The sequence below is a fragment of the Lipophrys pholis genome (assembly GCF_963383615.2).
Source record: "Lipophrys pholis genome assembly, chromosome: 18".
NCBI lineage: Eukaryota > Metazoa > Chordata > Actinopteri > Blenniiformes > Blenniidae > Lipophrys > Lipophrys pholis.
Window position 1 is genome coordinate 21,156,978 of NC_137646.1, and position 27,345 is coordinate 21,184,322.

A 27,345-nucleotide genomic window follows, 5' to 3' on the forward strand; every position below is an offset into this window, starting at 1 on the left:
GGACTGTAAAACCAGACTACCACATCCATGGGAATACCGCATTCAAATCAATTCCCTAAACAACCTTGTGTTTTTAGTAGACTGACGCTTTAAAATGATGTAACCCTGTTTAGTTTCCACTTTCTGGAATGAAAGTGTAACCTTTACTGATAAATTCTATATTGTAACTTTATTATCCAGAGATTTGAGGCGATTGACTTCAGGTTCCTCATTCCTGCTGCACTCTTTTTTTTTTTTTTTTTTTTCGGACTTAGAGAGAAACATTCCACCAGTAGTTTAGCATCGCCCTGATATTCAAGCAAACCTGTCACGCACTGTGTGTTTTTCCTTTTTTTAAAATCACTGTACCCTCCGGACGCAGCAGTGCTGGAAGCAGCTTTGTATAGTGCTCGGTAAACTCATTCAATCAAAGTTCAAACATTAGTTTGTTTGCAGACAGCGTTCCCGCCAACCCACCCCCCCCGGTTCATTAAAGTAAAACAAGCAGCTCTAAACTCAATGAATTGTACTGAAGTGGATGAAGGTAAGTGGGAGTGAGGAGAGCTGCAGCTCGTTGGGGTTTCGCTTGCTATTTTCTGCCGCAGCGTTTTAGCGGCTGTGCGGCTCGTAATCTAATCAGCTGAGCGGCGCTGCAGGAGTGTAAACATCGTTGTGGAGAAGGAGCGCATTTTAAGAGCTTTTTGTGGCTCGGGAACTCCCCAGGACTAAAATAAAGACTTCAACTGAAGTGAGATGGAGGAAAATAGAATAAGAACCAGAGGAAGGTTTGCCTCTAATCTCATCCCCCCCGTCCGTCCGTCTTCTATTTACCTCTCCCCCCCCCCGCCTTTGAGGACAAGTTAATAGCCCCCGGTGGCCAACACGCCCCCACCGAGGGGGGAGCTCGGCGGGCAGCATCTGGGTTTCTGTCTGCGTCCCGTTGCGAGGTTCGTCTCTCGGCAAACGCGCCGCACATGCAAGCACGGGAAGCTCGTTAAAAGAGACCAACCAAGCAGAGACGGCGGACAATTATCAGAAGCAGTCAAGTCAGAAGCAGTCTTCAAAATAAAATGAAAGACACTAAGCTGGAAGTCTCTACAGGAGGAAGACAACAGATGTTAACTGAAGATGGAGTTATACTTTTTTGGGCAGTGTTGACAGTGAAGTACCTCACGACTACTGATTTGACTGAAGTCTGAATACACAGGGAGGCCCAGAGCACTGAATCAATGCAGTAGACACTATGAGGTGTCAATAACCTAATCATACTGTTAATATGACTCAATCTGGATGCTTTTATCCTCACCGTCCCCTTTGACCTCTTCAACGTTTGAAAGCCCGCTCACCCCAGAGCTGGAACTGGGAAAAGAAGACTGGAAAGAGTCCAATATCACATAAACGACTTGATATCCGAGTAAAACAGTGGAAAGTTACGGTATTTTGTCCCGCCCTTAATATTGCAATGCACCTCTAACGATTTGTAACAGCTGACATGTTTCCTCATCCCCAATTCTTGATTATACATCAGGTCAGGCGTCGATTTACTTGGTGCTCATTGGGTTTTTGGGAGTCAGAGACTAGAGACTTATTTAGAGCGACATACGTCAAAAGAAAAAACCAAAAGCAGATCGTGTATCCTGCCCATGGCTTTCATATCAAAGGTTTCTGCCTTTGCATGTTGGTGAGCGTGGGAGTGTTTAGCTGGGAGATATAATCCACTTCAAGGTGATCTGTTGCAGCTTGTTGAACATTGTACTATTACAAAGGTCAGATTTGATATTAAAGACCATGCTATGAATACATGAAAGACTGCGGAAAAAAGCTACAGTAGTGGTAAACTGATATACTGGAGTTTTATTCAGGTTTTTTTTTTTAAGTGGAGACCTGCTCCAGATGCAGTAGCATGAAGCTGGTGTGAAATAACAAGGCTCTGTTGATTGAATCGTTTCTGAAAAAAACTGGAAAACAAGAGGATTTTAAAGAGAGTGGGGGAAAACTACAGCAGCCAATGAGAAAAAGACGATATGAAAGACTTTTGGAATCCTTCACACCGGTGTGACCGGGACTTTTAACGGAAAGATGAACATTCTGACCGTTAATCAGAAGATTCATCGAGTTGGACCGAAGTCAGACGCTGGGGGATCGATTGAAACGAGTCGAGCAAATGTAGCTCTTTGGTACATTCCATCACCCCTTGAAATGTAAGTGGCATGGAATGCCATTAAAGACTTTTCAAAAAGGGAACCACAGACATCAAAACAAAGGTTGTGCATACCTGAGAGAGATTGGGACAAAATGGTGGACAAGTCGCCACAAATCGAGGCGCGGGGATCGGCGGCGGGAAAAGAAAAGGGCTAAAATGTAGTTGAAAGGGAGACGAGACTCGGCAGAAGTCCTCACGTTACATTCAGTTACATCAGCCACACCTTGTTTTTCCCTTCGAAATCAGCCGTCGCACACTCTGATCTGAAATAGAGAAAAAAAAAAAAACGAGGAAGAAACGCAGCAATGAAGAAGCTTTTCTCCCGCCGTCTTTAGACATGAGGTGTGGAAACCTTCAGGCGGAAAAGTACTCTCACACACACACACACGCAACCACACACACACACACACACACACATGCTCACACACGCCGTGTTCCATCTTTTTTTTTTTCCTTCTTTTCTTTCACACAAGTGAAGCCGGCCCTCGTCTTAGTAGGACCAGCTGATGAGTCTCATTAAGGCCAGCTCGTTAGGAGAGGGCAGCAGCTCGGTGACATCGTGTCTGTTGGCCGACGTCTGGAAAAATTCAACGCCGTTGCGGTCACTAGTAGGAAATGTGTTTTTTGGTTTTAAAGTCGAGCGGCGCGGTTTGCCGCTGTGCTTGTTAAGGTTAAGTCAACATAGACGCCGGCGTGGCGTTCTGGAGGGGAAACAGCCGGCTGATTTCCTCCACTCCGCGCCCTCTGACGTCAACACTTTCAGTTTCTCCTCAGTAGAATTTGTCGTCGATGCGAAAATGCGGCCGGGTGACGTCATCCGGGTTGAGGAAGACCGATATGGATTTCCCAGGGTTCTCGGTGACCAGCTGCTGCAGCCGCTGCGCCAGCTTGTCCTCAGACGGCGAGATGATGCCGTTGGCCGGCTGGTGTCCCGGCGAGCCGTGGCCGTTGGAGGTTCCCGAGAGCTCCTTCTTCAGCTGGCCCGCCTGCTGCGCCTGGTCCAGGGCGGCGCGCAGGTGCTCGCTGGGGTCCGAGCGCACGTGGGCGAGCTTGCGGGCGACGAGCAGCGCCTGGCCGTCGGTGAGGTGCTCCAGCATGTTGCACTGGGGCAGGAAGTAATTGGGGCAGTTTTTACCCAGGATGCAGTGGGCCAGGTCGTCCAGGAGGCCCAGGAGGAGGCGGCCGGGCGTGTCGCCGTCGGGGCAGGACAGGTAGGCAGTGGGGAGGCGGTCGCAGGCCCAGAAGAGAAGCGTGCGCAGGTGGTAGAGGCTGAGGCCCGTTCGAGGGCGAGCCAGGATACGAGACAGGACGGCTTTGGCCGCTTGGAACGCCTGAGCCATGGGGAACGGGATGCACTTCTTCAGCTGAACCTGCAGATGGGAACAAGGATTCAAGTAGGAACAGGATCAAAACAACCTGCAGCTCAAAACTTTCATTCCAGAGGAGTTGAGACAGTGTGTCAAATGAGAATAAAAAAAACCACAGTGATTACACAAACAAAATGAGAGTTTAAAAAAGTTATAAAATAGTTGTACTGTATTTGGAATTCTGCTGCCCTTTTTTTTTCTTTTTCTTTTTTAAAGTTGGGTCAAGAGCATAAAAGAAAAACTCAGGAAGTTGAACAATCCTAAAATGAAAAAACACCAAGTGGAACATCTCACATATAATGAGGTTTGCTGAAAGCACATCAGGAACATAATTTAGTTTAAAATAACAGCATTGAGGAGCGGATGAGTCTTCCAAATTAAAGAGAAGACGTTTTGCAGTCTGCGGAATAGCGCATGAGATTGCAGCCGAGGAGTAAAATTTTAATCAAGCAAGTTCTGGGGGAAAATCTAAATGTGTGCCAAATTAAAGCGACATATGTCCGAAGCAATCCAGCGTTTTCCTCTATATGCATCAAAGGTGGACATGGAAAACCATCTGCGCGCACAGTAACGTAAGCAACATGTATTGTAAGGTAGATCAAGTGAGGTGAAGTACAAACAAATGATCATGATGTCCAATGTAATGATACTGAGGTAGTGAAGAGGACACACATTTCTAATAAAAGGCATACAATATGATATTAGTGCACAAGTCATGAATGATATGTGAAACCTTCATTTAATATAATACCTAAAAGTTTTTACAATCCAGATGACTTTTTTTTTTTTTTTCGAAACTCTTCACTTTGTTGAGAAGAATAGAGCCAAACTTTATTCTGTTTTAAACTGGATTGCCGGCCATTAACATTTCTGAAAAGATTTAAAGCCACATTATGTCACAAAAACCAAAGAGAGAAAGAACTGCGAACTCTTCAGAAACTAAATCAATCCATTCACATTCCGTTTTTTGCCTCCGACTTCAGATGTTAAAGTCATTAAATTCATCCAGGCAGATAAAATATCTCGGTGTTAATATTTGATTTGTCGTCTTCTTGCAATTTTCAGTTACGATAAATCCTTGGTTGAAATCAATGGAGTCCAACCTTTTTCTTTTTTTCTTAACTTTTCCTGAATCACTAACGATGGCCCTCACCTCGCTGCGGGAGAAGGCCAGCCTCCACTCCCTGTCGGGCCGACCGCCCAGCGGCGAGCAGCAGGGCAGCAGGTAGAAGCCGGAGATGGCCTCCTCCTCGGTGATCTTGCCATCCCAGAAGTGGTTGGCCGTCAGCCAGCCCTGGGCCACGGCGGGCCAGCCCCGGAACGACACCACCGGCAGCAGGTCGTACAGCACGCGGCTGGAGCCCGCCTGCGGGGGCGAGCGGAGGGAGATGAAAGCGCCTCCGACGTCTTGGGAAAATTATTTCAACATCTCACAACAATCCGCCGTCGTATCGATTTCCCTCCAATAAATGTCCTCTTAAGATGAGAAATTTTTAAGCACAACTCCAAAAGCGTATTGATTTGGAACACAAGAAGCCCGCCAGGCGGCGGTTTGTCATCATTTCAGCATCGGTACCTGAAGGATGATGGTCGTGAGGGGTCCATTCCTCTCCAGTCGCTCCGGGGTCGGGATGCCTCTCTGGGGGCTGCGCCGCAGCTCGTCCACCGCCTCGCTCACAACCCCCCAGAACCAGTCCGTCACTAATGAGGGGGAGAAGTAGCACCCGTCCAGAGACTGAGGGGAGCCCAGGGAGGGGATGGAGCCTTTACCTGAGCGGGGAGGAGGACCTATGATGAATGGCTATTTCTATACACTCGTGCACCGCTTCAATTGGTTTGTTACACTTTAAACAAGGAGACTTCACAGTACTGCTGTCAATAGCAAGAAAAGTGGGAGAAAGAAAGTTTAGCACGTTTAAAAATAGAGAGGTGAGATGAAGTATAGCTGTTTTTTTATAGTCGTGTGAATGCATCATGTGTACGAGCTGCTGAAGTCTGACTGAACCAGTTATCCATTCAGATCAAGTGTATCCTACAAAGTCCAGTCAAGCTTTAAATCTAAACAGAACATAAGTAATCACGAACAAAGTGACACGTTTCTCTTCCTTCCGGTTTCTGGTGACAGTTGTACATATGTGACTGGATCACTTCAGGCTGAATCCATTAAACAAAAAGGATCAATAGTTATTCTAACAAAGCAGATCTTTCCTGCAGGAGCATGTTGATATCAGTCTTCAGATTACAGGTGAAAATTGTGTGTGTGTGTGTGTGTGTGTGTGTGTGTGTGTGTGTGTGTGTGTGTGGGTGGTGGGGGGGGTACCAGCTGTATGTATCAGCGTGACATTGATATCAAAATATAGATATCAAAGTATCGATCTCATTTGTTTCTATCAATAATTGGAATATTATTTTGAACAGGCTTCTTTGATATCTCCAGGCTGTATACTCACTCAGAAGATGGATGGATCACTTCCTAAATAAAAATAATTGGACATAATCCTCAATCAGAGCCACAGCACTAAATCTGTATTTTCTATTTATTGCTTTCTGTGCAATCTGCTTAGCAGCTAGACATCAGTCTGGTACGGCGTCCTGATCTCACGGTTGTGGCTAAACACAACGATCAATACATCATCTCTTTACTGCTCAGAAGTTTCAGGGTCTCAAAGGACACCAACTCCTGAAAGCACTGCAGGCACTTGAAGACTTTGAGGTCCCATGAAAAATAGATTTGTTATTCTTCTTCTTCTACAATAGAAACTGTGAACTCATTTCAGTTTTGCCCTCTTTGTAACCTTTCGATGGCATTTTGGTGTCGAACTGAAGCTCAATCAGGTCCTCACATGAGAAGACGTGGGAAATATTGTGAGGAAAACACACAAAGCCTGCTCTCCAATTTAAAAAGATTCATATGAACGACCGGCTTGGCAGATTGATGCGCTGAGATCCTGCGTTTCCATTGTTACGTTATCCTCATAAATGTTTCAGTGTTTATTTCACGGGGCGGGATTGCCTCACGAGGAAGCATAAAGAACAGGCCTCCGCTTCCCCGCAACATCATGCATCAAATTACCTGAAAACTGAGTAAAATTCAATCCCATCCCAGACTGCTGGGGCTGCACTGCTCCGGCTCCCCGATCGCTGTTTGTTCCGCGCGGCTTCACTCGTCTCTCTGTTGTTAACTCATGCTTAAAGAACCCATCTTTCTCCCTCCGTCCATTGTTTGCTTGCCAATTTGTCAATATTCTTTTACTTCTTCTACTCACTCATCTCCCCCTCGTCCTCGTCGTCGTCGTCATCCAGGGGCAGGCCGTTCTCCTCCTGGCAGCAGATGCTCCAGCGAGACAGGACGTTGGAGTCGCAGAGGCGCAGGCTGAGCCACGAGTGGCAGGGCGGCGAGTGGCGCATGTCCAGCGTGACGGGCTGGTTGCGGTCGTGGAGCTTCAGGGCGGGCACCAGCAGGGTGAAGTCCAGGTCGAAGTCGGCCCCTCGGGCGTAGTCGCCCAGGTCCTCGGGGTTGAGGTCCAGGACGCCCTCGCGGGCCCCGCCGGAGAGCAGCAGGTACTCGTTGGCCACCGGGAGGCGCTGGTCAACTTTCTGGACTAAGCCTGGAAGGATAGCGTGAGGAAGAAAATTAATACGGCTCAGCAAAAATTCACAGCGGGGGGGGGGGGGGGGGGGGGTCATCTTCATGTTTGCAGCCGAACGGGCATAGGGAGCAACGAGTGGAAAGAATATCCCAAAAAGATACCCCGAACACATCAAAGTACATTTCATATTCAGACACACCAAAGAGCTGTGAGGGGGAAAATCTCCGGCCAAACTTGGATATTTGCAAGTAATTTCTGCTGTAGTTGACACACGAAAAACACACACTCTTCCTCCTACGACACATTCACATTCTAAATAATCTTAGATCAGAGAGAAAACAGTCAAATTCCTTTTTTTAATATCTATTTTACATTTGTATAAATTTGATTCATTTCCACATTATTCTTAAAATCCCGATTCCAAAAATTTCAATATTTTCACCTAACATCTGCCATTGTTTAAGGATTCTTTATTCTAAACAAATCTAATTTGTTTGCACCGTTTTTACATTCTCACCATTTGTGCTTGTCCTGACACTTTATTTTGTTCTCAGCATTTTTTACGGATTCTTAAGATTTCCTCTGCACTGAAAATAATCACCAATCATCAAGATTTCCCCCTAAAAGTCGTTTTTCTCACCTTTTCGCTTTATTCTCTACAACACGCTATTAGTCTTAATAACTCATCTTTTTAAAATGACAGCCTTTTCAGTCTATAGTCTCAACATTTCCTATTGGTACTTGACAATTTTCGGCACGTGAATTTAGATTTTGAAGAGCTACTTGCTGAAATCTGGGAGGATGACAACACCTTCGACAGGAAGCTGGATGTGCCAAACAACACAAGCACTCAGGTGAAAATCTTGGCATGTTTTTTTAATGAGATTTTTTTTAGGCTTGGCAGCGCCGCCGTTTTCCAGCTTCCTAAAATGCATTCTTCCTCCTCATATCTGAACAGTATATGAGTGAAGCTCAAGCTTCCAAATCCCTTTATGGCTACTTAGCTGTGTCACATAACTCTGCAGGCTCTGGGGCTCATGGGAGCCGCAGTCTTGGACTGAAAGAAAAGAAAAAGAAAAAAAAAAAATAGAAAAAACAACTGAAGGCCAGAACTGAGCAGGTCAGAAACCAACCACTGACATCTATAGGTCAGAAATGAAACATGGATAGATAGTGAGGGTTGCTTTTTCCTTTGGGACACTTAAGCTGCTGCAGAAAGCTGAAACAGGAGCATCTAACCAAGCCAATATGCCATGGTCGAGGGCACAAAGCTTCTAACCTGATCCCTCTCATCCTGTTACATGGGCTTCCAACACTGATGGCAGGACGCCACATGATGTATCCATGAAGAGGCATGTGTGAGAAAAGAAGCCAAAAACTCACATTCTCACAGCTTCAACTACTGAAATCGGAGCCAAACTGTTTGAGGCTAACTCTGCCGTTGGATCAATGTTGTGGTCTTTAGCTCATTGGAGCATTTTTCCCACCAGACTGAAGCAGGTATAAATGATGAATGCATGAATGATTAGATTTTTATTTATTTTTTTCCTCCAGCCCATTTAATGCTTAAAAGTGGTACTTTCAGAACTCATGTCACATAAATAAATCACAACAAAGTAATGAGGATATATAGAGTTAAATGAAGCATACTCAAACATTCTTGGCAGCCTGACATGATAAGGCAGAGCAGGGAAAACGTAGAGGGGGGGAAATGCACACGGCTCAAACATGGATTCAAAGGAGCTTTGAAAAGAAGTTATAAAGCACATTATCTAACGCCACCACAAGGGGAGCAATCAGTGAGAAGAAGTATAAAAGAAGAAGAATCAGAATGGGCCTGTCGACAGCCAATATGATGTTAATGATTCACAACTTTCTGTTGTAAATGGTGCATCATGCTCAACTCATCTTTGCTCGGCGGTTACGGTTTGTGCTTGGGACTTGGAAAAACTGAGTTTGACCCGAATGATAATGAAGATTTGTGAGGCTGGGGAGACGAACAAAAAGCAGAAATGGTGAAAAGCAGATGAAAGCGCAGAAGAAAAAGGAAGAGACGTGTCAGAGTGAGGACGAGATCAGACACCAGCCAAAGGGCAACTATTCTCAAGCAGCAGCTCCTCTGATTTGTTGGGTTTTTATCTGCCACTGATAAATTAGATAAAATAGACTCGGAGGAGGAACATTGTGGTGAAAAACTGGGGGGAAAAAGAGCATCTTATCTTCTGCTAGAGAGGCGCACAGAGAAAACAGAAAAAAAAAACTGCATCAATTAGCGAAGCCTCCTCAGTCTCCACGCTGGCAGCAGGAAGTTTAAGGTTCTTCCAAAATACACAATCCACTTTTTAATCCAAAACTTGAAAAAAAATCAACAACCGGGCAGAACTTTACTGGGCATGGAGATGCTTTGGCACATGTGCCTATAGACACCACACAGCATGTGAACAGAGATGGAACAGGGACTCCAAGCTTTCACAGTTATGGATTTGACCTAATCCTGTAAGATGACATGTCTTCTATTATGGTGAAGTTTGTCATGCAGAGTTTCTTCAAGGCTAAAGCCAGTGACTCTGAAACAAACATTTGTTGGCAACTGGTTATGCAAAGGTTTTCCCAACAGCTACCCGGGATTTTCAGTTCATCTTCATGTTTTCCCTTCTAATTCATTATAGTGAGCAGATGAATTATTTAGATGGATTTTGCAAAAACGTCATCCCTAAAAATAACACAAATGCCAAATATTACATTGGGAAATTGATTGTAAATGACATAGTCTTACTACAGTAGCAACCATCACAGTATTTCTAAGGTAGACAGTTGTGTGTGGTGCAATCAAAGAGCAATCAGGCAGGTGTTTAAACTCTCCTCAGTACGAGGCTGTGGGGCAAAAAAGCCAATATCTGATTGTAACATGAATAAATCATTCCCCAAAATCCCTGTTCCACAGTGATGATTACCAGAACAGCAGGAGAAACGCACTGGAAAATAGGGGAGTCTCTCCAAAAATTGCTTAATGCTAATTTATTCTGTGTTTGAGAACGAGCCTTTTACTCGTCAGACCAACATGCAGATATGTTGTTAACAAGAAGAATCTTATTGTTTGCGGTCTTGCGTAAAACAACCACAACACTTTTCAGAGATTGTGGTTGACAGGAGTGGTAATAAAAAGAGAGGGAGGAATGTGGCAGATGAAGACCTTGAGGAAGAAACAAACAAAAATAAAAAAAATACAGTCACAACTGTTATGTACCAGAAATTCACTGATATTTGGCCGTAAAACTCAAAAAGCAGTAATTCCTGAGCCCAGAATGGAAGCTTTTTTATTATTTTTTTTCCAATTAATTCATTTCAGGCATTTCAAACATTTGTGCAACCACATACGTAACCAATATCCATATAGTCCACGCACACACACACACGGAACAGAGTGACACATGTTAGGACTGCGAGAGGAAAGTAGAGCACCCGGAGAAATGCACAACATCTAAACTTTTCCTCCCCCGCAAACCCTCAATGTGTGTTTTGGGACGATGAGACAACTGTATGTTGTGACTGCCCCCTTGTGGCTGGGTGCTATAAACCTGGCTGAGAGCAGAGGGGAGGGTGCATCTTTAGAATTGTGCATAACAATGAAGTTGAATGCAGTCACAAATTCTCAACACTGGCCTTTAAATATCAATGTTTAATACAAATTTTAACACAGTGGCGTTTGAAAGTAACTTTATGAACACCTTCAGAGTGATTTAGGGTTAATCCTCAAAAACCAATCGAAGCCAAGATATACACCTCAGTGCTCTTTTATTTCTTTGTGTGATTCTTGAGACGCTCATGCTGATGTTGTGCGCCGACACTTCTTAGCTGTATCTTAAAAGCACCCTGGAATGATTTCTAATCAGGTAAGATCACCCTCACAGTATGGTTAAGCATGACGACATTTCGTGGACTTGCAGATTACAGTTTAAACAAGGACCAAACTCCGAGAGAGAAATTACCATCCAAACGGAATAAGGTTTTCTTTTCAATATATTCAGCCTCCCTTTCAGTTAATCACCTACGTAATAACAAAGAAATGATGTAATGAAAAAGCCATTTAAAAAAAACAACTTTGCTGTGATATCAAAATCAATATACAATTCATTTGTGCACGAGTCCAATTTCATCAGCCGTCTCTGGAGTTCATCTACGACTGGAACCATCACGGTGTTATATTACAACATGCTGATTGAATGGCATCAATGCAGTATGGACTCGCATGCTAAACAGGCTCTTTGCATGTTAAACATGACCGTTTGTCTAGACGATGTAACTATATACTAGCTGTTACCTGGGCCGGGTCCCTCCTTAAAACACACCATCTTAATGGGACTACCTGGTTTTATCTATTAAAATCTCCAAATATCCAAAAATAAAGAGAGTACAAAGTGAAAAGCATCCTGAAAAAGCCCGAAGCAGAGCGGCGGAGACATGGGAAAGACATACTCAGTCATCGCAGAGTGAGAATATTCCGTCACACACCTCGAGTTTGATGGGACTCCAGAAATAGCTTGGTAATTCTCTCTGGAAAATGGGATTCCTCTAAATAAGCCAGTGACTTTTGCACGCCGTCACGGGGACAAAGAAATGGTTTGAAACCGAATGATGAAAAAAAATTAAATAAAATGAAAATAGGCTGCACCATCAATTCGGATGGAGATAAAGCCAGTAAAAACATTCTTGTACATTCAGTTTTAAAAAGTGCTTAATAGGATTTTTTGCACATGATCTGTACTAATCATAACTGTGTGATTTGACTGCATGATGGTAGTGGGAACATAAGCTGGAGAATTATTTGCATTTCCTCTTGTTTTACGCACAAACTACAAGCATGACGACGCCTGTGCTCCCAAGGACATTTAATCAAGGACTGCACCAATTCATTCTCCACCAACAGTTCACCTAACTTAATGTGACGTCAGTGGTTAATGCTGTTTACACAACATCAATCTTTCTATTTACATAAAAATGGCAGAAACTCTGTAAAACAATGCAGTAAGCATGCCAGACCTTCGATTGACCTATATTAAAAAGCAATGTGCATCTACAGACATACTAAAAAAAGATTTGAATAGTCCACTAAGACCAAATTCTAAAAATGGACTCATCAGCTGAGGAGGTGCTTGTTAATTGTTTTTATTTGTTCCCAACCATTATTTTGAGATTGTACCATGTGCGCTCCACCTGGTCTGGTGCATCTTAATAGTTCCTTAGGTAACCTGAAACACCTTCAAACTTCTCATAGTAGTGGTTTTGTCCGTGGCTTCATAAAAGCATCTCTCACTCCCAAGAATTGTCAAGTTCAAATTAAATTATAAAACTTTTCAATGTTCCCAAATACCCTTGAAGTTCAAAGTGAGGTTTAGCTTCCCACAGTGGGGTACATTTAGTTTCACCCAGAGCGTGAAGAAGAAAAAAAAAATAAAAAATGATGTGTTCCATTTGCTGGAAGTAGGCCTGCTGTTCAGCTACGGAATAATTTACTTTTTAATTCGCATGTCGACCTTCACAGACAGTTGGGTAAATAGAAAGACAACAAATTACCGACAGCCTGTTCAACAGAGTTGAGAAAGAAAATTGCACTGGAAGAACGTGGCAGAGAAAAATAGTCACGGGGATATGGCACGATGATAAGTGAAAACATATAGAGCTTCGCAGATGAATGTAGCAGTGTGTCAGAGACGTACAGGGTCTGGGAGGCGACGCGACCACTGACAACTTGGTGGCGCAACAGTGACAAATGTTCCCCGACAGAAACAAACAGAGTCACTGTGCTGTAAGAAAACTGCACAGAAGCCGATCCTTTTCAAGACAGCGGGACAGAGCGGCCCCACCGACAGAAACGTTTCCCGTTTATCTACAACAAGCAAGCTTTTAAACAATTTACGCTTTAAATGTTTTCAAAGGTTACCTTGTTAGCTGGGAGGAGTTATTTTTTCTACAGCTAGTTTCATCAACACAAAGCTGCCAAGCCAAGACTCAAGGTTAACCGTTCTACCTTTGGTCGCTGCCACTGCTCGGCTTTAACAAGCAGTTTCAATGTTTCCCACGGGATGTCGAACAATGCACTTCACTGGAGTGGAAGCTCCTGGTCCATTTATTAGTAAATATTGTAAATGGACAAGTGGATATGTACGTAGTCTGCAGTTTCTGTGTGAAGCCTGAGAAATAGCCAACCCAAGGGACACCACCTTTGCCTTCATCAACTCCTCGGTTTGAGTAATTGTACGGCACTGTAGAAGATGGCCTTATAGACTGACCGTATAATCCATCACACTAGCAGACACGCATTTATTGTATAACAAAACAAACTATCTGGGCTTATGGAGACCCACTTTGCACGTCATGAAAAACCAACTTGTGTGTGTGGCTTTCCTTTGAAGCGCACTGAAACGTCTTGGACAAAAACAAAATCAAGAGTGGCGTGACTCTTAGTACATACTCTCCTTAGGCTAGGTAGTTTTAATAGTTGAGAGTCACTTGTAATAGCAATTCAACTTTGTCATCTGTCCATATGAATGTCTGTGAACTCGCCATTATTAATGTTTATAGCGTAATGATCTGTGAATGTATATGTGTGTGTGTGTGGTTTCCTAACAAAATCAAACAACAGCAGCCACTAGTGGCCCTCCATGAAAACTACATCATCTTCGGTGTTTCTGCCTTTTCCGTGTAAACACGCATTGTTTTCAAAGGAAAACTTTTCTGAAACAAAAACTTTAAAACAACGCATTTTTACTTTTATTTGAAACGTGGCTGTGTAAAAGGGGCCGACAAAGATCATGTTTTTGTCTCATAAAAATATGGGATTGCAAACCTCATTTTCATCGCTCTACGTTTACGGGTGCCAATCAGACACCTGGTTGTCATCATCTGGCCGTTCCAGAAGATCAGAACCAGAGTCAATTGCAGAATGTTCCATTGACAGAGAAAACGCCTGCGAAACCCACATACTGAAGATCAACTGAATTTAAAAGATTCATTAACAGATTAAACATTATGTTAATGTGCATGCAAACAGACTGTTTGCACTGTAGATGTGTCCACCAAAGGGACTGCTGCACCAGCGAGCTTTCTGAAGATCGCATTGATGTTTTAGATTTCATGTTTTGACTTTATTCTTTCTTTTTGGAAAAAAAAAAAATCACAAAGATTACATAATAAATACACAACAGAGAAACTCAGTAAGTCATGGTTTGGTATCCAATTTGGTTGTGACTTAGTTTAACAATTCTCAAGGCAGCTACAATTACTGGTTGATACGCAACTATCTCAATAATGAAGCGCATTAACAAATGTGTTGCAGCAGCCAACAATATCCCTTCTCAATAACAAAATTTATATTAAACAGTTTAAGTATTAATTCCCGCATTGACGATTAGTCTCAGTGTTCAAACTGTAACTTGCAGCTGTGTTCCCCGCTGGGTCGTTGAGCCTCTTTCTTTTAAAACGCAACCATTGATTCTTCAGTCGTAGAATCAGCATTTCAAACGACGCTTTGGTGAGATTAACAGTGACTCGATCAGTGTTCACACTTCAGGGCACCTCGGCGTGGCGCAGCTTATAGGAGAGGCTGTCAACACAGGAATCACAGCTCTCGTTGAGCTGCTCCGACCTCACTGTGACCTCCTTTTTGTCCCCCTTTAGACAATAAAACTGTAACACAGCAGCGGCATAGGAATTATCTAAAATTGCAGGCGCATCCCAAAAGAAACCATTCAATCACTCCACATGACTCCTGATTAACATCGTCTCAACCGGATGTTGTCGGTGCTTTTCAACAGACACTTCTCGCAGCCTCACCTTGCACACTAATAGCAGGATTAATCTCAGACGGCCCCGCCGCTGAAAGGTGAGCCTCTCTGCCGCCTCGCTGTTTATGAATTCATATCCAAGCAGGAGATTAGCTCTGAAATGGGTCTTTTAGAAGAGGAGGCGGAATGGAGACGTTCTGATTGAATCTGATTGGAGGGGTTGTCTCAGATCACTGGGCCAGGTGTTTGTGTGTGTGAATGGGTTGAGGCGAGACGCCGAGAGTTATGGCAGACACTGCCGGTGGAGCACCTGCCGAGAGAGGGGACGCGAGAAGCTGTCGCTATCTTCCCCGCGCCTCGTTGTCGCTTTGATGCCAGCTATGCTGCGACACCGTGTCCTGCTAAATGGCAGGCAATTACCTTCTAAAAGAAAAAAAATAAGAAAAAAAAAATAGAAAAGTCCCTGCGGTTTTACTTTTACATTTCAGGACAGCGGTGCGGCCTCATCGTGGGAGACAGAACCAAAGGCTGATGTGGACTCCTGATTTTCTGACTGAACACTGGCAAGAGATGTGATTAATTTGCCAGGGAAATCTATTAAATGTCGCGTTTACTATGTCACTATGTAACGCAACACTTCATATGGGTTCAGATCAAGTAAAGGTAATATGTAGGGGGTTATTGGGGTACATTGTAGTGGGTCGGCGAGGTGTGGTCACAATTATAATGGAGATGTAGAAATCATTGGTCTTGTAGGTCCGCTGAAGAAGGTATTAGCCAACATTTAACACTATTCTTTTTTATGAACAGACTGAAAAGATAAAGAAACAAGGTCAATATGTTCAAAAGCAGGAACTACGAAAGACCTCTTCATACAAACGTAGGTAACCTGAATAACAGACAAAAGATTATATCATTTGTGATTGTTCAATCTGGCCCATGTATTGCATCACATGTGTGACTCAGTGGTTGTTTATTATCATGTTTGGATCGTCTTTTGTCCTATTTCAGTTATTTTCAGGACTGTGATTGTTTTGTTCCAATTTTGCCGTATAGTTCTTAATCTGTATAAATATTTTTCACATAATTATGGATATCAATACGAGTCATTTCACATCCGTTTTCATTTTTGTGTCTATGGACGGAGAGTGCAGTCTTGAGGTGGCTTTGGTGCTCAGTGGCAGCAGTTACATGGATCATGAGCACTTCACTTCAACACAAATCCTACTCAAATTGTCAAATGTAAATCCTTCCGTTTGATCAGACGCCTTTTCCAATTGAAATTATGATTGGATCTAAAGGAGTCTGTCTAACAGCACCTGGAAATTGATTCCTACTGACCAGGATTTGAGTGCATGTCTGTTACGTCACTCCACATATTTTGTCTGTAGAATAAACAAATTCTGTGGTGGCGAAGCACAAATGGCGCCAACACAGCTTTCGAAAATAAAAGACTTGAAATACAGATGAGAGACTCAAAAGACAAAATTAGCAAATGCATGAAACGCTAACAAATTTATATCTAATACTGGTGGGCTTACACATGAAGCATGTCACAGGGCAAAGCATTATGGGAATAATCCCCCCGACTCAATCGGATGATATCCTTGGTGTATATTACTCGGCTCATCTTTCTGATTATTTTAGCCAGTATTTATGTGAATGTGTGAACTCTAACCTACACAATTTAGACTGTTTAGCATTTTTGTTGATAGGAGGAATTTTGCCTTAACTTCAAGACAATATCTGGTCAATTTGGCGACTTTGCTTCTCTTTTTCAAGCTTTCTTAGGACACTTGAATGTCTCATTTCAGTTGCTTTACTTCTCTCTGTGGACATTTTCATTAAGTCCTGATCACTTCGGTCCCCATTTGAGAAATAGAGCCACATTGGAATTCAATACAGAAGTTTTATCAATCATATTTGGCAAGAATTGAATTGGAACGTGTCATTTTCAAGTGAAGAGCAGAGTGTGGTCGTTTAATCATTCAGCAAGAGTAGAAATTAAATGACTCAAGACAGTAATTAGCAGATAAAATGCATATTAATTATTCATTGTTTGAAATGAGTGGCGACTTATCTTTCAGTCAGTCCAGTGTTTCCACACACATTCTGAAATGTTATAAATGGAAGACGATTGGAACGCTTGTGACAGAGGTGTGCGGTAAAACATGATCTCTTTAAAAGAGTGAAGCAGAGCCAAACAGCTGCACTCGGCTCGCAGCACGCCGTTATCAACTGACAGCTACCACCAAACTTATTCCTCCCTCGCTGCCTCCGGAGTAGTTAAAAGTGTGATTATGAAGGAGCCAAAATCCTCATGTCAGCCTCGCTTATTACACCGAGCAGGATGGCAGATAGTGTCATGTCCTGTCAAAACACTTTTTAACACGACAAATACAACAAGTCGGAAAAGAATTAGGTATCATGAAAGATAATGCCGAATGTGAGCTGATGTCTGCGGCATGAGATACTATGATGTGTTTCGATTTTCAGGCTGAATTGTTAACTCGCATCTACAAAGGGAGGCCGTGGACTCGGGTCAATTAGCAACGGCATATTTTTACATGCAGTCTTTTTTATTGACTATAGAAGATGGAGGCTGAGGCCCCGTTTACACAATGTTTGCCAGTAAAAATGAAAAAACTTTCAATGTTCTCCTGGAACTTAGTAGTTTAATAGCTGAGTCGAATAGCGATCCAACATGGTCGTCTCTCCATACAGATGTCGGTGTACTCATTGTTACTGTTTACAGCGTTTTGATCGCTGCTCACATACGTATGTGGTTTAATTACAAAAGCTACCTCAACTTCCTGAGGGATAAAGTTGTTAATCTATAAGATACAAGTTAACCAAGATGTCATTCAACTCCACAACAAAAGAGGAATGTGTATTGTATTGTGTTTAGGAAAAATTAAGCAGGGAAGAAATTCAGTTCCACATAAATCGACCCAATATTCAGAGAGACAAGAAAAAGCACTCTGACTTGGATGTTTTGATGCCGCTGAATAACTGTGGAAAAAAGGCGAAATGAAGATAAGGAAATAAGCCGGTCTCAGAATTTTACTCCAGAGCTCACAGTCTTCTCTAATCCTGGGATAATTACAGTTACGAGTAAATTCAAACGAACCTCAGCACACTTTCCTAATCATGGCAAGACCTTAACCAGATGCCTGGGAGATAGATGCACCATACACATTAGGCAAATGAAAGTGCATTAACCTCTTGAACCCTAAGCAACAGGTGAGATTCCCTATGACTCCATATCACATCAAAAAAACTGCATTCTAGGCTACTTTGAATTTTATGCTTAGCTGATTCAGGAGCTTTAAATATCAAATATTGTTCTATAATAGCCACTGGCTGCTTTTCAAAAGTGAATAGCTACAGGTCAATAAATGTTTCTGTTTTTGACTAATAGACAAATAAAAAATGGCTCTGCATGGGAAACACGTCCCAGTTAACCCTCTACTTTTCACGTTGTAGACGTCACCCTGTGCTTCGTTGTTATGAAGTTCTGCTGGAGAAGGCCGAACAGAATCAAAGAAGTAGGCCTATAGTATGTACCAACTCATGTTCAATCCTCGGGGGGGATCACACATGGGGGATTTCTGTGTACAGTTGGCACGTTATACCGTACACATATGGGCTTTCTCCAAGTATTCCAGTTTCCTCGGAAGACATGCCTGCTTGGTTGATTAGCGACTTCAAATTGCCCCAAGTGTTAGCAATGTGATAAGAGTGACATTTCCCGGGATGTTCCATGCCCTTTGCCGAGTGTTAGCTTGGTTGGGCTCCAACCTGCAGCCCTGACTTGAATAAAATGCGTGTCGAAGATGAAGGATTCAAAGAGTGTTCCCGGATATCAACAAGAACGCAGCCATATCACTGCTATACTCGGATTGCCAATAAAGCATGTACCTAAAAGCACCACTGGTCAGGTCTGAGGTAATGAAACATCGATTTTCAAAAGCATCTTTGGTGATTATTGTCACGCACAATTGCGACGTTACCTTTCAGAATTCGTTAAATGTCCAGTGTAAATGGGGTCAGACCCCAGGTGATGTGACCCGTAAATCAATTTGACAAATAATGATTGTAGTGTTCACCCACCGATTCCTAAAAATAAACTAGTTTGTAAACTATGTATCTATACTTTCAAATTTGATTGAATCCTGTCAGGAGGTATCGAGTCTCTCATATTGCATCGGAGAAAGTTCCTCCTTTAGCTTCACTCAACCGCAAAACAACCTCTGTCTCGTTTTTGTTTATCTCTTCCATTATTTATCACAGCCAGACTTGAACTTTTGACTCTGCTGACTGAGAATAAACCGGCAGAGGCACTGATCAGCCGTCTCAGTCTTCACCGCCTTCAGTTATCAGTGCTCGCGCCCAAATGTGCACGCTGTCAAATGTCTAAGTATAAAGGATGGCGGCAAATGAGGGGCTGATGCAAGACGCCTTGTGTAAAGGCAAGTGGTAGAGATCACCGCAATGGAGGCAGGGTGGAAAAGTCAAGATCTGGTGTACGGCAAGAGTGCCCGAGACACTGGAGCATCAGGCTGGTGACTGGGGTTTGAATCCCACTGAAGATTGCATCATTAAGGGCATCCAGTGTGAAAGTATTGTGGATCATGAAGGGATCACTTATGGTAATAATCATCTTCTCACAAAAAAAGTTTTTACCCTGCGATTACAGAAAAGCTCTTTAACAAACCAGGTTATTTTTGAAGCTTCTCCCAAACTAACAACGATCTGAAACGGTTGAAGTTGAGTGGCACCGTATCTTCAACGGTAACTGTGGAGCTATTCCTGCAGTCAGGAGGATTGTTTTCCAAAAAGACATACATGGTAGTCCCTACCACACACAGCTCCCAACACGCTGGGTAAATAAGAGCCTCCTCTTGGATCTGTCAGACGGAGGAGAAAAATCACTTGGTGCACAGGATGTGCGTGTGTGTGTAATCTCCTCTGTTCTCTCCCTGACAGTATGCAAAACCCCGCGGGGTTCCCTGCACGGCTCAAACTTTAGAAAAGCCCGGCAAAAACAGAGGCGAAACCCCCTCGGGTTTGGCATCCGCACACCTATGCAGCCGAGCCTCAAACAGTGGCCCGGTACGCTGCAACAAGGCACTTCCATCAAGAGGATTCTATTTGCCTGCCCCACCCCCGTTGGGCCTCGAGAGGCAGAGCGCTGCTAATGTGCCTACCACCGCATGCTTAACTTTAGATTTCTCGAATCCAATGCAAACCGTCTCTATCTGTTCAAAGTGCCAAACTTTCTTTTTTCTTCTTTTCCTCTCTCTCCACACAGTTGGGAGCCGTCACAGCAGGCGGTTAGGAACTGCATACCGTCGGTGATTACGCAGCCAAAAGCAGCTTAAAAAAAAAAAAAAAAGTTACCAGGAGATTCTCAACCGAGCCAGAGTGGGAGCAAAGAGGAGTCACCAGCATTCGAAGAAAACTGAAGTGTCTGCCTGTGAGCCCCCCCCCAAAAAAAGAGTTGAATGAGCAGAGTTCTGTTTTGATTTGTGCGATTTCCCCCCCAGGTGAGCAGCCCTCACCGGAGGAGGGAGAAGCCTTGAAACACAGATGTGAGTCAATTGAGCCCCTGATTTAACAGGAATAGCAAAGGAGGATGGCATTCTGGGAAGTGGTGGGAGAAGCTCTGAACAAGTGTCTCTGAATAGTGACAAGAGGACACGCATACTGAGGATTAGACGGCATGTGAGCCCAGGTTACAGACACACGCCCGAAAGTGTTAAGGACGCTACCCAAAAGTGCTTTGATTCCTTCGGGTGACATGAGAGATGACGGCTGGGAGGGGGGAGAGTGCCACCTATTGGACAAAGGAAGACACAGCAGTGGAGCTTTGGGGCGAACTCGATCCCTCGTGTGTGTGTGTGTGTGTGTGTGTGTGTGTGTGTGTGTGTGTGTGTGTGTGTGTGTGTGTGTGTGTGTGTGTGTGTGTGTGTGTGTGCGCAATGAAGGCAGCAGACAGACTGGAGCCGTGCACCATGATAACTGAAGAATGTTCTTCAATTAGAAAGGAATGTACACATTGCAACGGATTCCAAACCACCAGAGATCACGTATTTTAAACTCAACCACATTGTTTGCATCGTTTTTACTCATCTTTCATATTGTTTTCATGACTGATCGAGTCAAAAAGAATGTGGAAGTGATATTGATCTCTGTTCTAGTTCTTGTGGCACCCGTACATCTAAATCCTCTCTGGCTCTTCATGATAGATTCAGGATAATTTCACACACCAAAATGTATATGCGATATATAGTTATTCGTATTTCACTTAACTTTAACGATTTTAGTCCGAAAGGTATCAAAACTGTCGGGAGTGTTTTCATGACTGCTGAGCATGTCAACACCAGTAACAGCTGGCATGTTCATGTGGCTATAACCAGCGTTCCCTCAAGTACTTTGTGCAGCTCGTAGAATCACAGAAACATTTTCCTTTTTCTGCAACATCGTTTCCAATTTTATTAAGCGCATCATGCACTCTGATGTATTCCACACATATTTCTTGGATTTTATGTGTGACGATTACAAAGAGCTGTTAAACACTGCATAAACAACACTGTTTATGGCTTCTTGATGGTCTCGGATTGTAGCTGGTATTTTTCTCACCATGTTTGTACAAATGCTTCGATTCAAACAGTAGTAGTTCACATAGTTGCCACAGTGGATATCTGATGGGCCTCAGGAGGCTCTTAGCTCAAAATTGTGAGTGAACAAGGTGTCCTGATGTCACTTTTATACTACAACCAGACAGCACCAGAGTTTGGCTGGAGACTTTCTCTGTTGGTCGGTCTCATAGCTGTTGTTTCGGCACGTTGGCGCCGACACTGCGGCACCAAAGGTCACAAAACTTAATCGTTTCACACGAAGCAGCAGGAGTGAAAGCACCCTTACTAAACACAGCAATGCAGACGAATCTACCACACTGATAAGAGATACTGAATCTATGATTGAGAATTAGTCAAGATTATTCTGTCACTGTCAGGAAAGTTCAGCAGTTCCTCTGATTATATATACTCCACCATGTATGACCAGATTAAATATGTGCGTCTCCTTCACATTTACATGACATTTTATAGATTTGTCTTGTTTGACAAAACTGCTGCAATTTTACAAAGTTTAAAGTAAATGCTACAGATTGCAGGGACAGAGTGGTTGGATAGGTTAATCAGCCCATGAAAGGATGGTTTTGGGTGATTACGTCTGCTCCCACAAAGAATTCTGACTCTATCACATTTCACACTTCTTTCTAATTGCACTGGAACTTCTTAAAGTCTCCAGGGTTCCTTCAGTCCTGCAGCCACCTCTGGGCTCTGGTGCAGCTGCAGCTTTTTATCGGTGTCGAAGCAGTGTGGCCGAAACCTCCACCATGACAGTTAAATGGTTCTGCTGCCCGAGGTGGCGCCAGCTGTTGTCAATAAACGTGCCAGGCCCCTTAGCCCCTTACTCCTCCACACTCACATCCATGACAACCAGAGTATCGTGCTGATGCAAGAAATCATTGGACAAAAAAAAATAAAGAATCACAGGATTGTTTTTTACAGGGCAATAATATAAGAACTAAATGTATGCTGTGGGATTTGCCCAAAACTGTGTGAAACCAGGGTTTTTTATCCCCTTCATTACAGCCTTTTTGTTTTTCTTAAACAGAATGAGCCCAAGTTTTCCAACAAGGGCAAGTCTCTTACATTTTTATACCCAAATAAGTACTTGCGTGTTTAAAATTTTCATTAAAAAAATATAAAAATAACACCATATGCTTCTGTAAACCTTACACAAACACATAACTCAAGAGCAAAGCAACATTCAAACCATGTTAATAAGTCAAATCCACAAAAACCAAATGGAACTTTGAAAAAAACAAAAACGAATTCTGTGTTCCAGATCCTCTAAATGTCAGTAGCTGTAATTCTAACACAGCCAGCATGACACTGCAGATAGGGTACATGTCAGTATGCATGAAGCTGACGTCTCTCATCAGTGTGTCACATAAAAAGCACGGCGAGTGCCAGCACAGATCAGACTGTGATTGTACCGGGCAGAGTCCAGGTGACAGTGTGTCAAACAGTGTCCAAGGGGATCGGGCCGCTCCTGAAGTATGTTGCTGTCTAAAACGTCTGTCCGGGGCTCCGAAATGTATCTTGCTTGCTAAGAAAAGATGGGATGTCGAAAAGGCAGCATTTGAAAAGTATACAGGCTGAAAACTTTTCAGAGCAACATGCGATCATGTGGAAAACAGTTCATCACACTTTTACTGACAGGCTCCATGTGAAGGTTAGCAAGAGGAGATGATTGGTTAAAGACCCGCTGTTCAGAGTGCTGCAACAAAAGAGCTGCAGCTTGAAGACAATGGTCGAGCATTCAAGAATGTATGGGAGTTTTATAGGGAGTGAGGCTGGAGACAGAACATCAAGAGCCAACACTCATAGAGGTGTCAAGAAAATGGACAAGTCCCAAGCTCACATTGTCAGAGGTGGCATCAGAAGAGTCTCACCTGAGTATACAAGAACTACACAAGAAAGGTTTTAGAGCTGCCCCTGTCGGCTGACCGGCTGCATCAAGATATACTTTTCCGATTGGACTTCTACCTAAACACCCCATCTCTGACCGTAGTATTACTAAGCTGAACCCTGCAGAGTCTGTGGACTGTTGTGAAGAGGAAAATGGAACAAACCCAATCCAGATGAGCAGACGGCCACAAACAAAACAAGCCGAGCTTCATCACATGCTGATCAGCTTTATACCAACCACACTGATGCAGGTCAGAAAGAAAGAAGTCCAACTATTTATACCGAAAGAATGGAAAAAATACCTTCTACAAATTTAACTTTTCAGTTTTATCACTTTCACCTTAACAAATATAATATGTGAATCATTTTAAGAATTAAAACAAAAAGGTATAAATATTGTAGTTCATCAATGTACAATAATATATGAAAATGTTAGTGTTGGAAGTGTGTGGTACAAAGTGCAAAGGTGTGGATCAGCTGTTGGGAGTAATAAGCATCATGTAGCTTTGTATTCACAACCAGCGTGAAGTAAAGTGAGAATAGCTTTAACTCCATGCAATACATGTATACTATTCCACACCTGTAACATATGTTTAACATCCATTACATTAGGGCAAACACACACACAGACACACACAAGTGCTCTGGTTCCGATTGTAATTGCTCCTTTTCATCCACGATTGGTGTTTGCATGTTTACTGTTGGTTTGGTTCAGGTGTTCCTGCATGTTTCCTCCCACAGTCCCAAAACATGCAATTGAGGTTAATTGGTGACTCAAAAGCGAGTGTTGGCACGTGTGTGTGTGTGTGTGTGTGTGTGTGTGTGTGTGTGTGTGTGTGTGTGTGTGTGTGTGTGTGTGTGTGTGTGTGTGTGTGTGTGTGTGTGTGTGTGTGTGTTTGCCCTGTGTTGAACTAGCAATCTGTTCGGTGTATACCCTGCCTATAGCCAACTGTTGTTAGGATCAGCTCCAGTCCTTCTAGGAAGTTTTTATAAAGCGCTATAAGAGATGGCTGTAGGGACTCAATGTGACAACATAATGTAACTGAAATGAGCATGTTTACCGAGCATGTTGAAGATGAAGTCCTTGGCCGTGTGGACTTCCAAGGCCGTCTGGTCTCCGAACTCCCCCTGCTCCAGCACCACCAGCTCCGACACCTGTGCTGACAGCTGGTCCAGCGTGGCCCCCGACCGGAAGTCCACCTCAGACAGCTTCTTGGCGGGGGCTGGGGAGCGCGGAGCCACCGCGCTCATCAGGGACTCCATTACTACAACCCTGCCGACAGAGAGAGAGAGAGAGAGACCACAGGGATGATTATGGGTTTGTTCAAGGGTCTTCGAACATGACGGCGCCCCCCTGTCGTGACTAAACTGAGAGATGACCTCTGCTGCCACAGTGGAGCTGATAACTAATGGTTTTTGAGGGTTAGTATTTAGCAGCCGAGACCAAATCACAGGGCTGTAATTGATTTGTTTACAGGGCGCAGCGAGTTGCAGACTGTATGTTTAGACCGATTTAGTGCTGCTGAGCCTTCATGTTTTCACTTCTGCATAATACTGGCCTTGTTCGCTAAAGCCCCGTGTGAATCATGAGACGTTTGAGGGCCACTTGCAAAAGAACATATGACATCAGGGAACAACTGAAGTGAGAATAAGGAGCATTGCTTTGCAGCTACAAAGCTCTTTCTTTCGCAACCTGCAACCCAAGTAGACCTAATAAAAGCTTTGTAGAACAGATTGATGTGGTATCTGAGCTGTAGAGTTTGTGGATATAAAAAGAGAAATGAAGCCAGCAACAATTGCAGGCCATTGAGTCGGAAATGACAGAAATTGGGACAGAGATGAGCCAAGCAAACAAAATTATGACAACTGCATCCAGAAAAACACAAAAAAAACCCAACTAAAATGACCACGAATGAGGCAAAAATCATTACACAGAGAAGTAAAAACTACAAATATATGCGATGTGATTACAAAAAAAAACATTTTTTCACAAAAAGCAAATGAAGAAATACTCAAAAACACAAACTGAAACAGAGAAAACAAGACAAATGAATACAAAATGACCACAAAGCAACAAAATGACCATCCCAAAATGTAAAATGATGGCAATAAAGCAAAACTCCAGCAGGAAATCTCACACACACACACAACTAAATGCTACCCAAAATGCACATAAACATAAACAAATCTACCAAAGGAAAAACACATAGAGAAGCAGAAATGACCACGTCAAAGACCCAGAATCAATCACCTGCATAAAAACTAAAATTAGCTGCGCTTTAATCATACACCACAAATGAAATGTAAAATGTCCATATGGAGACGTAGGCCACATTTGCACGACATTGTTTCAAGTGAAAAAACTTCGTTTTTGCATTTTCAGAAAAGCTGTGTTTTCAAGTTCCACTTAGGGAGCCGTTTTTAAAACCTTGGCTCCGAGCACCATTGTTGTATAAACCAACACCCAAAAACACAACAAAGGTTTTGCGTTATCCCTTCAAAACCACTGCAATGGGATGACGCATTAAACTAACTACTATAAACTCAAATACAGACTCACGAAACTTCTAAAATGGACCAAAACAAACTCTTAAAGTGACACAAACAAACTTTTAAAAAGTACAATCAATTGTCCAAACATGAAGGAGAAGGAACACTTGGTGACAGAAACAACAAACAACAATAACCATAAGGGGTTCCTTCACATTTACGCCCAGGTGTCTGTTTTATCACGATTCGCCCCTGCTTCTAAACTAGGGTAACTTACTGGGCAGCGAACGAGGACTAAAGCTGGAAACAATATATGAAACATCAAATAGTAATGACGGGGGGGGGGGGGGGGTTAAAATGCAAGAATACCGTGGCCCAGAAAGTTTAAAGGGGTAAAAGTTCCAATGTAAACAAAGCTCGGTGGAGTGGAATGACAACACGGCCTCTGCCCTCTTCAAACTGGGTCAATTAGCAGCCGGCTTCTACATGCTAAGCTAACGCAAATTAGCCAGCCTTCTGTCGGGACACTTAACGAGGTAATTCCCCGCGACAGAAAACAACCCCCGGGACGGACGCCTTCGTGTGTCTACGAAAAACCTCCGCGCTGGCACCACAAGCCGACTTGTTTTGGTCGGGTCGGCACGCCCAAACTCAGCTAATTTATTTTATTAGCCCACTAGCGTTGACAAATTAGCATGTTAGCTTTGACGTGACAGGCGAGAGGAGAAGAAGAACTGCATCTACACGCACGCACACACACACACGTTAAAATGTACACACACTCGCGTAAACACAAATGCATACACCCACATGCACGCCACTCGGTTTCGCTCACGAGATCCCCGTGGATGTTATTAGCACTCAGGCTAAAAGCTGCTGGACACACACACATACACACGCGCACACACCCTTCAACGCCAGGTGATTTTCTCCGCTATCTCCTGCCTTCGCCGTTACTGTGATCCCCGAGCTTCAGTCCGCCTTCCTCGGCTGTCATTTCCAACAGGTCCCCCAGCCACCTCCTTCCCCCCGGCAACACCGTCCCAGAAATCACGGTCCTACTCACTCACGGGATCCATCCGGGGATTAGCGGTGTGTGCGCGGCACGCGCGCCCCACATTGTGCACCGCTACACGGCGGATAAGGGAAGGGAGGTCAGGTTTTTTTTTTTTATGATTAAAATTGTGCACCGTGTCCTCGCAAAGGAGATAAAGGCAGGGAGGGTTTAAAAAAAGAAAAGAAAAAAAAAAGCAGCCAGGAGCCAGGGATGGGCGTGCAGGCAGGCAGCAGTGCTGCAGCGGTGATTCCAGCTGGTGGTGTCGCCACACAATCCCACCCACACGTATCAACTCAGATCACCAGGATCGATAATGACATTAAGTCACA

General features: G+C 43.5%; 1 protein-coding gene across 3 annotated transcripts; it reads right to left on the bottom strand.

Annotated features, from left to right (window-relative positions):
* Nucleotides 1–27,277, bottom strand: tmem102 (transmembrane protein 102). Of its 3 annotated transcripts, none has more exons than XM_080486775.1 (6): nt 27,026–27,277; nt 24,531–24,742; nt 6,816–7,157; nt 5,126–5,319; nt 4,703–4,915; nt 1–3,552 (listed from the first exon to the last, which is right to left on the bottom strand). In XM_080486775.1, the coding sequence occupies exons 2-6, from the start codon at nt 24,730–24,732 to the stop codon at nt 2,953–2,955; spliced, it is 1,551 nt and encodes a 516-aa protein (XP_080342901.1). In that variant the 5' UTR covers nt 24,733–24,742; nt 27,026–27,277; the 3' UTR covers nt 1–2,952. The 3 variants fall into 3 exon arrangements, with proteins under 3 accessions (XP_080342901.1, XP_080342900.1, XP_080342902.1); XM_080486774.1 differs by having other exon boundaries at nt 26,868–27,084; XM_080486776.1 differs by lacking the exon at nt 27,026–27,277 and adding an exon at nt 26,770–26,888.
* Nucleotides 27,278–27,345: the final 68 nt, after the last annotated feature.

Coding starts and splice junctions, on each gene's coding strand:
- tmem102 (XM_080486776.1), bottom strand. Junction 7,158..24,530: donor CTTCATCTTCAACATGCTCG/GTAAACATGCTC, acceptor CTATCCTTCCAG/GCTTAGTCCAGAAAGTTGAC. Junction 5,320..6,815: donor CGAGGACGAGGGGGAGATGA/GTGAGTAGAAGA, acceptor CTCCCCGCTCAG/GTAAAGGCTCCATCCCCTCC.